Below are 18,293 nucleotides of genomic sequence, written 5' to 3' on the forward strand. Positions count from 1 at the left end.
TCTTCCACTTGTTTAGTTAGAGCTACTCCGAGATATTTTATGCTATTTGTGACTATTATGAAGGGTAATGTTTCTCTGAGTTCTTTCTCAGCACATTTTCATCTGTGTAACAGAGGGCTAGTGATTTTTTTTAGTTAATCTTGTGCCCTTCTACATTACTGAAAGTGTTCATGAGTTGTAGAAGTTCCTTGGTAGAATTTTTGGGGTCACTTATGTAAACTATCATATCATCAGCAAAAAGTGAGAGTTTGACTTCTTCTTTTTCTATTTGTATCCACTTGATCTCTGTTTGTTTTCCTATTGCTCTAACTAGGACCTAAAGATATGAAGAGAGTGGACAACCTTATCTTGTTCCTGATTTCAGTGGGATTGCTGTGAGTTTCTCTCCATTTAGTTTGATAATGGCTGTTGGCTTTCGGTATATTGCCTTTATTATGTTTAGGTATGTTCCTTGTATCCCTGTTCTTAAGACCTTTATCATGAAGGGATATTGTATTTTATTGAAATCTTTTTCAGCGTCTAATGAGATGATCATGTGGTTTTTATTTTTCAGTTTGTTTATCTGGCGGATTACATTGACAGATTTTTGTATGTTGAACCATCTCTGAATCCCTGGGATGAAACCAGGTGGATAATGATTCTGATATGGTTTTGGATTCAATTTGCCAGTATTTCATTTTACTGTTTTTGCATCAATGTTCATGTGTGAGATTGGTCTGTAATTCATTTCTTAGTAATGTCCTTTTGTAGTTTGGGTATCAGGGTAATTGTGGCCTCATAGAAAGAGTTTGGCAATGTTCCCTCTGTTTCTATTGTGTGGAATAATAATTTGAGGAGTATTGGTATTAGTTTTCTTTGAGAATCTTGTGGAATTCTGAGCTGAAACTATCTGGTCCTGGGCTTTTTTTGGTTTGGAGACTTTTGATGACTGTTTCTATTTCTATAGCAGTTATAGATTTGCTTAATTTGCTTATCTTGTCTTGATTTAATTTTGGTAAATGATATTTATTCAGAAAGTTGTCCATTTCCTTTAAGTTTTCCAATTTTGTGGAGTACAGATTTTCGAAATATGACCTCATAATTCTCTGGATTTCTTCCATGTCTGTTGTTATGCTCTCCTTTTCGTTTCTGACTTTGTTAATTTAGATATTCTCTCTGCCTTTTGATTAGTTTGGATAAAGGTTTGTCTATTTTGCTGATTTTCTTGAAGAAGCAACTCTTTGTCTCACTGATTCTTTGAATTGTTTTCTTTGTTTCTATTTTGTTGATTTCAGCTTTCAATTTGATTATTTTCTGCTGCATAGTTCTCTTGGGCAAGTTTGCTTCTTCTTGTTCTAAAGTTTACAAATGTTCTGTTAACTTACTAGTGTGGAATTTTTCCAGCTTCTTTACGTAAGCATTTAGTGCTACGAAGTTTCCTGTTAACACTGCTCTCATTGTGTCCCATAAATTTGGGTATATTGTGAGGTCATTTTCATTGAATTTTAGGGAGTCTTTACTTTTTCCCTTTATTTCTTCCTTGACCATTGATGATTCGGGTGATCATTGTTTAATTTCCATGTGTTTGTAGATTTTCTGGAATTAGTATTGCTGTTGACTTCTAGTTTTAAACCATGGTGATCTGATATGATACTTGGGATTATTCCAATTTTTGTATCTGTTTAAGTTTGTTTTGTTACCAAGTATGTGGTCAATTTTTGAGAAGGTTCCATGAGGTGCTGAGAAGAGGTATATTCTTTTATGTTTGGATGGAATATTCTATAGATGTCTGTTAAGTCTATTTGAGTTATAACATCTGTTAGTTCCCTTATTTATCTGTTCATTTTTTGTCTGACTGACCTGTGCAACCGTGAGAGTGGAGTGTTGAAGTCTCCCACTATTAGTGTGTGGGGTTTAATGTATGATTTAAGCTTTTGAAGTATTTCTTTTACATATAAGGGTGCTCTTGTATTCGGGGCATAAATATTAAGTATTGAGATTTCCTCTTGATGGATTTTTCCTGTGACTAATATCAAATGTCCTTCTTTGTCTCTTTTAATTGATTTTAGTTTTAAATCTATTTTGTTATATATTAGGATAGCTATACCAGCTTGCATTTTAGGAGCATTTGATTGGAAAAATTTTTTGCAACCATTTACTCTGAGGCAATGTCTGTCTTTGAGGTTGAGGTGTGTTTCTTTTTTTTTTTCTTTTTCTTTTTTGGTTTTTCGAGACAGGGTTTCTCTGTAGTTTTGGTGCCCATCCTGGAACTAGCTCTTATAGACCAGGCTGGCCTCGAACTCCCAGAGATCCGCCTGCCTCTGCCTCCCTAGTGCTGGGATTAAAGGTGTGCGCCACCACCGCCCAGCTAGGTGTGTTTCTTGTATGCAGCAGAAGGATGGATTCCGTTTTTGTATTCAATCTGCTAGCCTGTGTCTTTTCATAGATGAGTTGAGTTCATTTATATTAAAGGATAATAATGAGCAATGATTGCTATCTCCTGTTAATTTAGTTTTCATTGTTGGTGATGTTAATTTGTGTGTTTTTTACCTTCTTTGGGATTTGCTTCTATGAGATCATCAATCATCTGTGTTTTTGTTGATGTAGCCAACATCCTTTGGTTGGAGTTTTCCTTCTAGTACTTTGTGTAGGGCTGGGTTTGTGGCTCAATTCTGCTCCTGTGGAGTTCACTTTCCCAGGCCCACTCTAGCCTATGTCACTGGCTCAGTCCTGTTCCTGTGGAGTCCACTGCCTCAGACCTGCTCTGGCCTCTGTTACTCTTTTAACAGCTGAGTAATACACTGTTGTGCAAGTTTACCATGTTTTCTTTATCTATTCTTCAGTTGAGGGACATCTAGGGTGTTTCCAGGTTCTGGCCATTACAAGTAAATCTTCTGTGAATGTAGTTGAACAAGTGTTATTCTGGAATGATTGAGCATCCTTTGTGTATATGACCAAGCTTGGCATCACTGGGTCTTGAGGTAGATTTATTCCAAATTTTCTGAGAAACAGCCATATTGATTTCCAAAGTGAAGGCAGCAATGAAGGAGTGTTCCCCTTGCTCCACTTCTGTTCCAGCATAATCTGTGATTTGTGTTTTTGATCTTAACTATTCTAACAGGTGTAAAATGAAATCTCAGATTCATTTTGATATGTATTTCCATGATGGTAGAGGATGATAAAGATTTCTTTAAGTATTTCTCTGACAATTGAGGTTTTTCTGATGAGAAATTTCTGTTTATGTCAGTATCCCATTTTTAATTGAATTATTTGTTTTTTATGTCTAGTTTCTTGAGTTCTTTATAAATTTTAGAGATCAGCCCTCTGTCGGATGTAGGGTTGGTTAAGATATTATCCCTTTTTATAGGCTGCTGTTTTGTCCTATTGACAGCATGCTTTGCTCTTGCAGAAGCTTTTCAGTTTCATGAGGACCCATTTATTAATTGTCAGTCTTAGTGTCTGTCTACTAATATTTTATTCAGGAAATTTTTTCCTGTGCCAATGAATTCAAGGTTATTACCAACTTTCTTGTCTATAAGGTTTAGAGAAACTAGATTTATGCTGTGGTCTTTGATCCACTAGAACTTGGTTTTGTGAATCAAGTGTACACCCCAGTCTTATAGAGGCATTTCCTTAATTGGGTTAACCTCTTCTAAGATAATTTTAACTTGTGCTAAGTTGACATAAAACTATTCAGCACAGTTACTTAGTATCTTTGAACCTTGGTGACATTTTGTGTTGCATGGGAATTATTTCTGCTTCTGAACCAAATGAGGAGTGTAGAAAAGTTTTATAAAATTATAAGTATGGCTGGGCATGGGGGGCACATGATTTTAATCCCAGGACTCAAGATGTAGAGGCAGGCAGATCTCTGTTACTTTGAGGCCAACCTGGTCTACAGTGAGTTCCAGGACAGTTAGGAATGTTACACCAAGAAACCCTATCTCTATGGTCCCAAAAATGTAAATATGATATGATGTAATTATTCTCAATCTAGTTCTTAAACAACATCTAGCTGCTTCAAATTGAGAACCTAAGACCCAAAACAAGTGAGAGACTGGCCCTAGATGTCAGCTATGCTGAAAACAAGCAGGTATTATAATCCTGCACTCATATTCCTTAGGAAGACAAGCAGAGCCCAGAATGTGCAAGAAATGGTTCCTTTGTCCCACAGACTCTTTTTATTTCAGCAGAATAATGTGACTCTCTCTTATTAAGCGTCCATCTTCTTTGAGCTCAAATACATGAGAACAGGAAAGAACCATCAACTCTGGAAACAATATAGCTCAGACTTCCATGCTGACATCTTGCCTAAACTCAGCAAAAGAAGAGTGATGGGACTCTCAGACAGACAAATAATTCCTATATAACAGCTATGGCTATAGTATGTCCTTCCTGCCCCACCCCAGTGCAATCTTGACTATACATATAAGCTGCATTTTATCCATCATCAAAAGACCACACAGCACTTGAGCTAGAGTCAAGAACTTATCAGGCAGTGTCCTCTAGCATGTCATGAGAAAGAATCTGTCTATGGATGGCAATGGGCTTCCCTCATAGATCACTTCATGACAGGTCATAAAGTTTTTTGCCAATTATTACTCTCACTTTGAGAATAAACTTGATATAGACATGCTAGAAGCTTAAAAGCTAACAGTCTTGATGGCACATGCCTATTATAAAGAGTGTTACTATAAATACATGTGTGCAAATGTCTTTTTGGTGTCAAGACTTCATTGTCTTTAGATGTATATGCAAAAATGAGATGATTATATCAAATATATGGTAGTTCTGTTTTCAGTTCTTTAAAAAAACTTCCACATTAAATATTTTACATACTGGCTGTGCTCATTTACATTTTCACCAACAGTTGACGAGCTTCTCCTTGTCTGTGTCTCTTAAGAGTTTATTTTTGTTTTTGTTTTCTAAATTTAATCATTCTGGCTACATTAAAAATGATACCAAACCATGGTTTTAATATTCATTTCCTTGATCTGTTATGTTGAACATTGTTTCATATACTTTTCCATTTGTATGTCTTCTGCTAACAAATAGCTTTTAGCTTGTTTGCCCACCTTTCAGATACTTTAAGTTTTTGTTTTGCTTTGCTTTGGATTTTTTACTTGCCTTTTGAGACATAGCTCTTGCTATGTACCCTGGATCATATTGAGCTTTCTATACAACCCTTATTGACCTCAAACTTTTGACAATCCTAGTACCTATCCCTCCAGAATTGTGGGGTTATAAGCATGTGCCACCATGCATAGTTCTGTTTTTGGTGTTTTCCTTTGCTTCCATTCTATATTTTAGATAATTTGCTCTGCAGCTTCTTGTTTATTTTATTTATTTTATTCTTCTCTTTTACAATGCGTCCTAACCAGAGTTTCTTCTCTCTCCACTCCTCCCATTTCCCCCTTCCATCTCCTCACTTCCCCAGAAAAGATCCCATGAATATCAACTGAGCACAGCATAACAAGTTACAATAAGTTACAATAAGTCTAGGCACCAACCCTCATATCAGGATTCTGTGAGGCAACACAGTAGGAGAAAAAGTCCCAAGAGCAGGTGAAAGAGTCAGAGACTCCTACTCCCACTGTTGGGAATCATACCAAAACACCAAGCTAACAACCATAACATATATACAGAGAACCTAGTGCAAGCTCATGTGGGCTCCATAATTGTTGCTTCAGTCTCTGTGAGCTGCTATGATCCCTGCTTAGTTGATTCTGTAGGCTTTATTTCAATATTCTCTATCCCTTGGTTCCTACAACCCTTCTTCCCCTCTTCTCTTGGGCTTCCCAAGCTCCAAGGGAAGGGAAACAATGGAGATCTCCAATTGGGGCTCTCTTTCCACCTGAAGTTTGGCTCTGCATCTGATCCCTTCAGCTGCCCAGGGAAGCTTCTCTGATGATGATTGAGCTGGCCACTGATCTATGAGTACAGGAAAAGATCATTAGGAATTATTTTATTGATTTTTTTCTATCCTAAACCTCTGGGCTGTCTAGATTTTAGTTTCCAGGCATCCAGGCAGCGTCAGGCATGGGCTCCCTTTTGTGGTGTGTTGGTAACCCAGACCTAGAAAGACAAACCTGATAGATGCTTATTAACAAGTAGATATTATTAGCTGTTAAGTAAATAATAATCATGCTACAGTCCACAGACCCAGAAAGGCTAAGTGATAAGAAGGGCTCTGGGGAATGAATGGATCTCCCTGGAAGGAAAAACACAACTGATTTTGTGGATGTAAGAGGGATTAGGTGGGGGCAGAGGGAGAGAGAGAGAGAGAGAGAGAGAGAGAGGAGACAGAGAGAGAGAGAGAGAGAGAGAGAGAGAGAGAGAGAGAGAGAGAGAGAGAGGAGAGAGAGAGTAAATGGAGAGAAATGGCTGGAATTGGAGGTCATTTGGGGGCAATGTGGAAACCTAGGGCTTCAGAACTCCCAGGATTCTACGAGGGTGACTATATTGAGGACTCCTAGTAATGAAGAATATGAAGCCTGAACTGGTTGTCTTCTCTAACCAGAAAACTTCCATTGGTGGAACTGGTACACCAGCCTAGCCACACAACCTTTGACCTACAATCTATCCAGATTGCAATGTACTGGGACAATGGAGACACAGAACTTATGGGAAGGGTAATGATGGGTCTAATTTGAGATAGAAGCTTCTTATTTTGATAAAATTCTTGTTTTCTGGTGTGTGTGTGTGTGTGTGTGTGTGTGTGTGTGTGTGTGTGATCTGTGCTTTTAGGGTCGTATCTAAAATAATTAGTGCCTGTACTAATGTTTGAAGTGTTTCTCCAGTATTTTCTTTTTTCTAATGGTTTCATAGTTTTCTTGCATCTGAGTCTGTGATCTAATTGAGCTGATTCTTAACAAGGTGGGAAATGTCTAGGTTTGATTTTTTAGCATTCGAACAGCCAATTTTCCCAGCATCACTTATTGAAGAGGTTGTCTTTCTTCGAACAATTTAAATGCCTATCAGAAGATGAACTTATTTTTGAAAATGGTATACTTCAACTAAAATAACATTGAATCATAAAAGTAACGAAACTCAGTTATTTGTAGTAACATGGATGGAACTGGAGGCTAATATACTAAATGGAATAAATCAGGCACAGAAAGATAAGTATTCCTTATTGTTATTCATATGGAGAAGCTAAAAATGCTGATGTCATTGAGGACTGCAGGGTAGTGATAATTACAGTTTAGAATGGGAGGATATGTTAGAGCCTTTTCTGTTCCTGTAACTTCTTTTGACTTATGGTTCCAGAGGGATAATGTCCATCATGGCTGGGAAGTATAGCAGCACACGGCAGGTGTGACAGCAGAAACAGGAAGCTGAGAGCTTGTATTTGCAAACACAACCACAAAGCAGGAAGAGCAAACTGGAAGTAGTGGGAGGATTTTAACATCAAATCCTACTCCAAGTGACATTCTTCCAAGGCTGCACTACCTAAACCTCTCCAAACACTGCTATCAACCTGGGACCAAGTGTTTAAATGCCCATGATTCTCATTCAAAGCCCCACAGAGGAAATGTAAGATCATAGAGTGAGTACCAAAATATAGTTTTAAACAAGGAAAAAGTTATAGGATTCTGTATGACAACAAATATAATTAATAAATAATCAGAATACAGGCATTTCTGGCTTCTAATAAGACACATGATGGATATTTAAGTAGATGAGAGATAGGCAAAGTAATTACTCTGATTTGATCATGATCCATTTTGTATAAGTCAATTATGACATTGTGCCCATAAATATCCATAATTATTATATATTAATTGAAATCAATTATTTTTAAATGACACTGTGGGTGGTTGTAATACACTTGATCTACAAACGCTTGTAATCTGAACAGTAACTCTCTTTAAGCACTCTCTTGTTCTCCTCTTATCCAGTTCAAACCATTTGTCCTCAAGCTTATTGGGTTTAAATTAAACCAAATATGTTCCCTGGGTCTTTGTATATTTTCATAGCAAGGAAATAAGAGAGGTTATAAAGAAAGAAAAGTTCTAGCAAAAATAAACATATATGTGCATGCCTTGCTGGGAGCAGAGTATATATTCAAATAAAGTTTTGAATGGAACAATAATAAGAAATAGGAAAAGCAGAACTTCTCAGAGAGCACACAAGTGGGTTCACAGACTAGTTATCCTCCTTCCTGTTTTTTGTTAGCTTGGGCATATTTCCCCATCTCTAGATCTGGAAATCCACTGGTCTAGGTCAGTGATTCTCAGCCTTCCTAATGCTGTGATCCTTTAATTCAGTTCTTTATGTTGCAGTGACCCCCCAACCATTACCTTCATTGCTACTTCATAACTGTAATTTTGCTACTGTTATGGATCATAATATAAATATTTTTGGAGATAGAGGGCTGCTAAATGGGCCCCACAGGTTGAGAACCAATGGTCTGGGCAGTCACATTTCTTGGTTCTTTGCAAATTTTAAGGATTTATTTCTAGTTGTGAGTCCAAAAATGCAACATCCCTGGTCCTATAGACTCCACAAACTTGAAAAGTGTCTCACACTTCATGTTTCATTTTACTGTTTTAATAGAAATAGGAAGCCAATTTTAAACAAATTCTCTTCCCTTCCCTCTCTGAGAAGTCAAGAGCTGTGGTTTCCTACAGAAGGAATACTAAGGAAGTATTTCCCTCAGATGACAGTGGTTTACTGACCACAAAAACCTTGAGGCTTTTTGAAGTGATTCCAGGCTGGGACATTGCAGGAAGAGCACTGTGGGCCAGTAGGTGATGTCTGACTGTACTATATCCTCACTGATTATAACAAATATGGTCCCGGAGGCAACTGTAGCACAAAGGGAAGTTACTTACGTGCTGTTGACCAGGAGGAAAAGCCACTGAGTTGGGAGTGTTCCATTTAGGATAAAGATTTGGGTTCAGAAGTACTGAATCCCAGCTGTTTCCCTATAATTATGTGAGAAATATATAATTATTTGAGATAATATAATGTTATTAAATATTATAATATATAATATGTGAGGTTTATAATATATTTATAATATATCAGGTTTCTGCCTGATGCTCCTAGAGGTTATATCCATACCTATGAAAAAACACAGAAGAGATTAGCCATACATTTTTTTTTCTGGATTTCAACAGCTCTGATCAGTTATCACTTTATAGTATCAACAGTGAATACCTACCGAATAATTGCTTTTTCCTAGAGTTAGTGTAGCAGGGGAACCTGGAAGAATTACTAAAGCTCTTCATCCACTTCACTCTATTTGTGTCTTAGTTACTTTTCTAATGCTGTAATAAACTAACATGACCAAGCAACCATCAAAAGAAAGTATGTCATTTGGGGTTTTATGGTTTCTGAGGGTTAGTGTCTATCAAAGTCATAGGAAGGAGAATGGCAGCAGACAGGCAAGCATAGTGCTGGTACAGTAGCTGAGAGGGCTAACTGGGAATGGTGTGGGCTTCTGGAACTTCAAATCCCACCCTGAGTGACATACCTCCTCCAACAAGACTATACCTACTAATCCTTCCCAAACAGTTCTACCAACTGGCGGTCAAGCATTCAACTATGTGAACCTATGGGGCAATTCTAATTCAAACTGCCACAACTTGTGAGCCAGTCAATGTGTTGCATATATCTTTGTTCAGGATAGGTAGAGTATTTCTCTCTTTACAAATAAGAAGAGCCAAGATTCATGAGTTTAGTAACTTATCCAAGGTTACAGTGCTAAAAAGTGGCGAAGTTTGAATTAGAAACTTAACCATGATGAAAACAATCACTCTCCCATCTAGCCATCCACCACACCCTCAAACAGTAATGACAACCTGTTATAGTTGAGCCGCCTGCAAGAGAACTGAATGATGACAACTTTTACTTCTGCTTGAGACACATTATCATATCAACAATGTTCTTCTAAATTTCCGTAATATTCAAGAAGGTAATTTGTCTGCAAAAAGCAAAGTGTACATATGTTTTCACGTAGTACAATTGTACTATTGCCCAACGCAGATCTTGACTAACCACCATGAATGGTGAACACAATCTCTTAGCTCAGCTGGTAAAGGGGAAAGGTAAAACCAGATATTCCTCTTCCCAGAACTGGTGATGTATAATTTTCCAGAAATGACAAGGAAACAAACAATATTGAGTATGAAATGCTGCCATCAGTTCTTCTACTCAGAAGCTGACTCGGAACTAAAAACTTTGAACTAAGCTGCTTTTGAATTAAGAACAAACACATATTCAGCACATATTGCTATCACTACTGAAACCATGTCCATCAGGAAGAAAGAGTATCATTGAAGGCATAGCAACAGGGAGGGACATCGAATAATACAGTTTATCAACTTTTGATTAGGCTTACTGCTGTGGTGACAGAGGAGAGACTTCTCTGGGTCTACAGATCGCAACTTGCTTATTGTTTACTAATGTCTAATATCCACTTACAAGCATATTTATCTTTCTGTGTTTGGGTGACTGAAGATATTGATTCAGTTCTTTGACTGAACTTCACTTCTGCAAATTTTCATTTTCCTACTTCTAAACCCTAGAGTACAAAGGATTATAAGATTTATTTCAATCTCTATCGTATTGGCTGTATTTGAAATTAATCAAGAGTAAAATTATATAATTAGAATGTATAATTAATGGAAAAAGTTTCATTTTCTTACTATGGTACTCATAAATCCTTTCAAGAACCCTTAGATATAAATAGTGGGATGTTCATATGTGTTCTAATTATTCAGCTACAAAGAGTATTATCACAGAGTGTACTTACTATGTATGTTCCAAATGATACTAATTTCTAAAAATAATACTGTAAATGTTTCCAATACTGTATGTTTTAACAAGAGGTTGTCCTAAAACTTCTGGGTTTTCAGTCATAATTTTGGAGACCTGCCTAAAGGGGTTTATAAGATATATATGTATTTTTGGTTGATCATAATTCCACAAAACTTGCCTTTAATCTTCACTTCTTTATTTCTTTTCCTTTTATTGCAAATATATTCTCTTCTCACACAATATATCCTGATTATAGTTTCCCCTCCCTCTATTCCTCCCTATTTTTTTTTGGACATCTCACTTCCCTAGAGTCCCTCACTTTCTGTCTCTCAATAGAAAAGAAGAAGCTTCCAATAGAAAACAACCAAACATGACAAAGTAAAATATAAAACGAAGCAAAAAACTATTATATCTAAATTAGGCACAGCATCCCAGCAGAAGGAAAAGAGTCCCAAGACAGGCAGAAGAGTCAGAGACCCACTCATTTTCACAGGCAGGAGTTCAATGAAATTACTAAGCTAATAATTACAATATATACACAGAGCACCAGATATATATCCATGTAAGCCCTGTGCTTGATGCTTCAGTCTCTGTGAGCTCATATGTATCTTGCTTAGTTGTTTCAGAGGGCCATGTTCTCTTGGTGTCCTACATCTCCTTGAACTCTTACAATCTTTCTGCATTCTTTTCCACATGATTCCTGAGTTCTGAGGAGAGGGATATGATGGAAACCTCCCATTTCGACTCTCCAAGTAATGTCTGGCTGTGGGTCTCCATCTGTTCTCATTCTACTCTCAGAGGAAGTCTATCTGATGGTGACTGGATAGGGCACTGGTCTATGAGTATAGCAAAATAACATAAGGAGTTATTTTATTAATATATACAGACGAGTAATGCTTGTTTTTATCCTAGGTCTCTGGGATACTTAGTCTCTGATTCTTGGTTAACCAAGCTTTGTTGGGTATGGGTTCCTTCTAATGGAGTGGGCTTTAACTCAAATCAGACATTTGTTAGTCCCACAATTTCTGTGCCACCATTGCCATAGCATGCTTTGCAGGCAGAAGTAACTGGGTTGGTGTCTACATTTCTCATTCAGTAGCCTTCAGAATACCTTCCCACACTAAAGAGATTAGAATGTTGGGGTGAAGGCTCTATGTAGGCACAAGCTTAACTTGTCCATGTCCAATGTTCTGTTGGTGTTGTCCTTGGCAATGAGGTCCCAGATGTCAGTTTGCAGAGAGCAGCACTTTGTCTTTGCAACAACCTGAGTTGTTTCAGGGTTTCCATGTGATGTTCGTAATTGATTGCAATCAAGTACTGCCAATAGAAGCCTCACCTGGCAACAAGAAATGTCCAGTTGGGACTCTATATTTCCCATTACTAGGAGTCCTTAATCATTTTCATACATTCTAGGAAGTTTCCACTACCCTAGGATTCTATACCACCCACAAATAATCTCCAATTCCAGTCATTTCTTCCCATACCTTCTCCCTCCACCCCATCCCCCTCATATGATCCCACCCCACCCCACTCACTCCCAGTCTGTCAATAAAATCTATTCTATTTCTCCCTCCCTGGGTGATCCATGTGTGGCCACTAGTCCTCTTCTCTTTATCTAACCTCTCTGGGGCTATATGTTGTAGCTTGGTTATTATTTACTTGATGGATAAATACCCAATTATTAGCAAATATATACCATATTTATATTTTTGACTCTGAGTTACCTCATTCAGGTTGATGTTTTTATAGCTCCATCTATTTGCCTGCAAATTTCATGATGCCATTTTTTAAAAAAAAAACTGAGTAATATTCCATTGTATAAATGTATCACATTTTCTTTATCTGGATTATAAGATACTCTCCATAGGCCAAATGTATTTCAGAGAAAGAATTTGCACTCCTGATATGCAAATAACATCTTGCATAGTTTTATTTTTATGAAGATTTTAGGTTCACAGCAAAACAGAAAGCATAGCAAGTTCTCACATACCCTCTGTGCTTACACAGCCAACCTTCTCAGTATCCAAATCCCATGCCTAATGGGGTCTAATTGTTATACTCATGAAACGTCATCATCACCCAATGACCAATGCAGCTCTCTGTAGATAGTGTACATTCTTTGAATTTCAAAAATGTGTAATGACACATACCCCTGATACCAGAATCACATAGTAGTTTCACTCTCTCATAATTTTATAGTCTGCTTAGCCATGCTTCCTTCTTCCTAATGCTTGGTAACTGCTGTCCTTTCAAAAATATTGCATAGTTGGAAACATGGAGAATGTAGCTTTTTCAGTAGCATTAGTGGTATTCCTTTAGGTTTTCTCTGTGTCTTTTCATTGTTAAGTGATCCGACTCCCTTTTATAGAATTAAATAGCATATCATTTTCTAGACTTATCCATTCATATACTGAAGGACATTTCGGTTGCCTCCAATTGTTGGCAACCATAAATAATGCAATTATGAAAAGAATCTGTGTAGATTTTTTATGGAAATAAGTTTTCAGTGAATTTGAATAAAGGATGTAATTGCTCAATAATATTGGAAAAGTGTGCTCAGTTTTGTAAGAAACTGCAAGGCTGTCTTTCAAAGTGGCTGAGAATGTTGTGTGTCTATTAGCAATGAGAGCTTTCTCCATCTGGTGCTGTCAGTGTTGTAGGTTTGGGCCATTCTTGTAGATATGCATTGGCGATCTGATTATTTTGAATCATCAGTACAATTTTGTATTTGTATTCATGGTGTTATATTGAGTATTTGGCTAATGATTTTCTTCTAATTAAACTGTGAGTTTGATGAGAGCAAAGAATGCCTCTGTTATTTTTCATCTGTCTGTATTATCTGTCCTGTCTACCAAAGTACCTTGAACAGAATAAACTTTCAATGAATATTTGAATAAATTATCAAAATCTTATCACTTCATCTTGTTTATTGGCTTTTATTTGTACATGAATCCATGACGCTTGGAAATGGTAAGACTGAATCTGACCTACTTAGACCATCGCATGGAATCCTAGTTCACCTGAACCTGTCAGAAGTCAGGAGCATCTATAGCCTCCTCAGGGGAAGTTGGCATAGCACTTTTCTTTTTCATGTCATATGAGAAAGCCTGGCTTCTTACCCAAGCATTTCTTCAAGGCTTCATGGATGTCTCTGTTTCTCAGGCTATAGATAACGGGATTGAACATAGGTGTCAGGATAGTATAGAGCAGAGAGAACCCTTTACGCAAGTATTGGGAAGAGTCGGCAGAGGGCACGAGATACGTGGCAATCAGTGTTCCGTAAAATACTGTGACGACAGTGAGATGGGAAGAACAGGTGGAGAAAGCCTTTCTCCTGCCGGTGCCGGATGGGATCCTTAGGATGGCAATGAGGATGCATGAGTAGGAAATTGTGATGAGGAGAAACGGTACCAGCGTGACTGCGGAAGAGGTGGCAAAGGCAATGGTCTCAGTCAGCCAAGTATCCATGCAGGAGAGGTGGATCAGAGGGGTAAAGTCACAAAAGAAGTGGTCAATTTCATTAGGGCCACAAAAGGTTTGTCTACACAGCAGGACCATGGTGATGGCTGTGAGGAGGAAGCAGCAGAACCAAGATCCAGTAGCCAACCTTAAGCAGAGGGAGCCAGTCATCAGGATGGGGTATCGGAGAGGCTGGCAGATGGCAAGATAGCGGTCATAGGACATTACAGCAAGCAAAAGGCACTCCGTTGCAGCAAGGGATCCAAAGAAGTAGAATTGTGCCAAGCATCCAACCACTGAGATAGTCTTCTGGTCGGCTATGATAATCAGCAACATCTTGGGGACAATGTTGGAGGTGTAGCAGACCTCCAGAAAGGACAGGTTCACCAGGAAAAAGTACATGGGAGTGTGGAGAGCATGGTTGCACAGAACTAGGAGGACAATGAGGATGTTTCCAGAAACAGTTAGGATGTAGAAGATGAAAAACACTATAAAGAGGGAAATATTTAGCTGTAAAATGGAGGAGAATCCTCGAAGAACAAATTCCACTATCATCGTTTGGTTTGTCCAGGATAAGGGCATCTTACTTTGATTTCTGTGAAGGAGAACATACAATGAAACCATACAAAATATAGCTGGTTCTAGTTTACACTAAAGCACGAAGAGAATGGTTTTTATTCTGCACTCTGTTTGCTCCCTGCTCTGTGGTACTTGAGTCAGAGTGAACTGAAGAAGAGAGTTGGGGTTCATTAACACATGAAAGAAAATAACTTAAAATAAGAACTGTGAAGAGGAGTGGGGATGGGGGAGGGGAGTGGGGGGAGGGGGCAATGTGTGGGAGGAGGGGGAGGGAAATGGGAAACGGGGAGCAGTTGGAAATTTTAATTAAAAAAGAATAAAAAAAAAGAAAAAAAAATAAGAACTGTGGTTTCTTTCTTTCCTTTCCCCCTACTTGGTATCTTCACTTCATCAGGAATAGAAGCATATAAAAGAGAAGAATATGAAGATGGATGGAGGGCAACTTATTACACACTCTTCCTAAGTATATTCTGGTAATCTGGTGAGTTATAGACAGGAAACTACAACAGAGAAAGCAAAGAGGAGGTTTGTGAAATCACAGAGAGCATGGTGAGCCAAGACAAAGATCCCCTCCTTTGTCAAACAGAAGCAATATTTGTCATTTAACACATTTAAGGAAATGTCTTTTGTCATATCAATTTTATTTTCCTCTCCTTTCATCTTCTCACTATATTGTGGGGTGTGGAGCTATTTATAATTTGTTTCATTTTAAAGAGATCATATGAGTAGGAGGTTTGAGATTCTCTGATTTTGAATCAGAGGCTATGAAGGCATAACCCAGGGATGTGAGTGCATTTTCTCGATTTTAAACAGATACAATGAAAACAACTTAAAAGTTTTTATTTAAGCCTTAGTAAGTGGTACCCATTCATGTACCAGAGAACAGGGCGTGCAGAATAAAAATCATTCTCTTTGTGTTCTTTTCAGAACTGGGCAGTGCAACCAACCTTGAGTGTAATATGTATAATTTGGGGACTTTTGAGTGAGTTAAGGAATCCCAACTCTCTTCTTCAGTTGAACTTTGGTGAAAGCCACTCACAAACAAGGGAGCACAGAGTAAACAGAGATGCACTCCCCAACCCCTGCTATGGTTCAGCAGAGTATGCGGCTGAACACACTTTAATAATTACAAGGTCCACCATGTGGTAGAATGAAGAGGTTGTTACCATAAGTACCCAGAAAGTGTTAAATAAAGTCACAGATTCTGCTTTGTGAGTCAGACTTTAAATTTGATGGCTAACTTCTCTAAGGCTTGGATTTTTCATCATAAATTGCAATAAAAGATTAAAGCAGGACAATATCATAAAAAATCATACAAATAAAAAGATTGAACAATCACTGGCTATTTGGGGCTTCAGATAGTATTTAAGTTTACTAAGAAATGCCCTGGATTTTTAGGACCATTGACATGAAATTCCATCCTCTTGCACACATTGCACAACTCTGAACCATGTGCATTGATGGAATTGTGGGCTAACAATTGATCCTTCCCATCTTGTGTCACCCCTATCTACTTTTTATAATATGCTGACCTTAGTTTTCAGTGATGTAGAAACCTAGAGGTCATTCGATGGAATATAAATTTCTACTTTCTAAGTCATTTATAGAACTATCCTTCATTGTCTACAGTTCTGACACCCACAGGATGCCTCGAGTTGAATGCTTCAGACTCTGAGCACATTGAGTACCGCAGGCGGACACTGTAAAGAAAGGACTTCTCTTCATCTGCTGCAAAGCACACCTGTGATCTGGGATCTCAGAAAAGGGACTGCAGTTATGATACAACACAACCAGACTCCTGCGTTCTGCTGCTAATGATGATAATATGTTTGTTCCAGGTAATCTTTTAAGTGCTGAAAATCTAGAACTCGTGAAATCACCACCAAAACTCATCACCAGAATTGCAAGTACTCTACCCATGGAGTCACACCTTACATGGAAACACAGAGACCTTGTGTAGCTATCCATGCTTATCTGCAGGCAGTGATGAAATTTAGACCCACTGTGGATTTCCAGCTGCTAACAACACTGCCTGTCTGGGAGCCTGGCTACAAAAGTTTGTCAGCATCATCTGACAGAGGTAAAAAGAAGAAAATTTCCACAGCACAGACTTCCACCCAGTTTTAAATACAGAGAGAAAAAGGCCTACTTTGGGTATAATGACATAAACGGTAGCATTCTCATGAAATCTATATTGTCTTCTGGAGTTGCTTTTGGGTTGATTTTATATTCTTTTTTTAACCGTCTTTTAAAAATCAGAGTAATCTATTATCTTAAGAATTATATGAACTGTTTTGGAGAAGATGCATAAAAACCTTCTATTTTCTCTCTACCAAGTGATTGTCCCACTTACTTGGGGTTGCTCCATACCCTGCATACAGTGCATAGAGTCATGAATTGAACAGAAAGTTGGGTGAGAATAGAGACGTGAGTATAAAGACAGCAAAGACAGACTAAGAGTGTAGGCTCTAAAACAAAACGAGCTAGGTTCAAATCCTTTGCTCAACCACAAAAGTATTTGAGAACAAACTTAAACTTTAATGAAAGAGCAACTCTGTTTCTTTACCTCTGTGGATGAGGCTTTCAAGGGCTACGGAGGTGGATGGCCTGACATTCCCATGCTAGCTTGCAACCAATACCTCCTCAGCAGAACTGAGGGAACTTTATAAAGGTATCCTTGGAAAAGCCAGAGGTGTAGGCTCTGCTAAAGGACTCCTGTATTAACTGTTTATATATACTTCTTGACTCCAGAACCACAATCCCAAGAAATTATGCAATGAGTTTATACATCATGGTGGTGTAGGACTGAGCCCAGAGAATGTATTCGTGAGTTGTAGTGCACACTCCCCACTTCCTTCCATATATGCCCCTTCCTTCTCTTAACTCTCCAATAATCTTTTTCTCCTGCACTGCCTCCTTTCCTCTCAGTTCTGTCCAGAACAGTCAATATTGTCATTCAGTAGATGATGGACACCTTGTGAAAGACACCAGATTCCATTCACTGGATGTATTCAATAAGAACAGTTTGTAAAGACAATTAACAGAACTTAAAAGAGCATTGGCTCAGTGAAGAATGATTAAGATTGTTTCTTTTGATAAGACAGGTGTCCCCTGCACAGCCCAGACTGACCTTGAACTCTAACTGCCTGCTTAAGCATTTCAGTGATGGGGTTATAGGATTGCACCATCATGCCTGGCTTGGTTTGAAGGTTTTTAACATTCTTTCCAAACTTGATTCTTTTGTTGTTCTAACATGAAACATCCCATTTCTCCAGGAAGTATTCTTAACACAAATTTGTAGAGAAAAGAAAGGGCTTGTCGCAACCAAAGTCAAAACACTAATACTGTGTGAATTGTAGGTGTTGTTGCTTTCATTTACAAGATTGAAAACAAAACAAAGAAGAATTTGAGGTGAACATAGAACACTTTCTCTAAACTAAAAGCAGGGGGTAGGGTGAGCAATCAATGAACAATCAATCAATTCATTCAAAATAGACCTCACAATAATG

General features: G+C 38.0%; 1 protein-coding gene across 1 annotated transcript; it reads right to left on the bottom strand.

Moving 5' to 3' along the window:
* Positions 1-13,839: 13,839 nt before the first annotated feature.
* LOC130889835 (olfactory receptor 11A1-like) lies at positions 13,840-14,787 on the bottom strand. The gene has a single exon (XM_057793780.1). The coding sequence runs from the start codon at positions 14,785-14,787 to the stop codon at positions 13,840-13,842; it is 948 nt and encodes a 315-aa protein (XP_057649763.1).
* Between the last annotated feature and the right edge of the window lie 3,506 nt (positions 14,788-18,293).

Source organism: Chionomys nivalis, chromosome 18, assembly GCF_950005125.1.
Source record: "Chionomys nivalis chromosome 18, mChiNiv1.1, whole genome shotgun sequence".
Lineage (NCBI taxonomy): Eukaryota > Metazoa > Chordata > Mammalia > Rodentia > Cricetidae > Chionomys > Chionomys nivalis.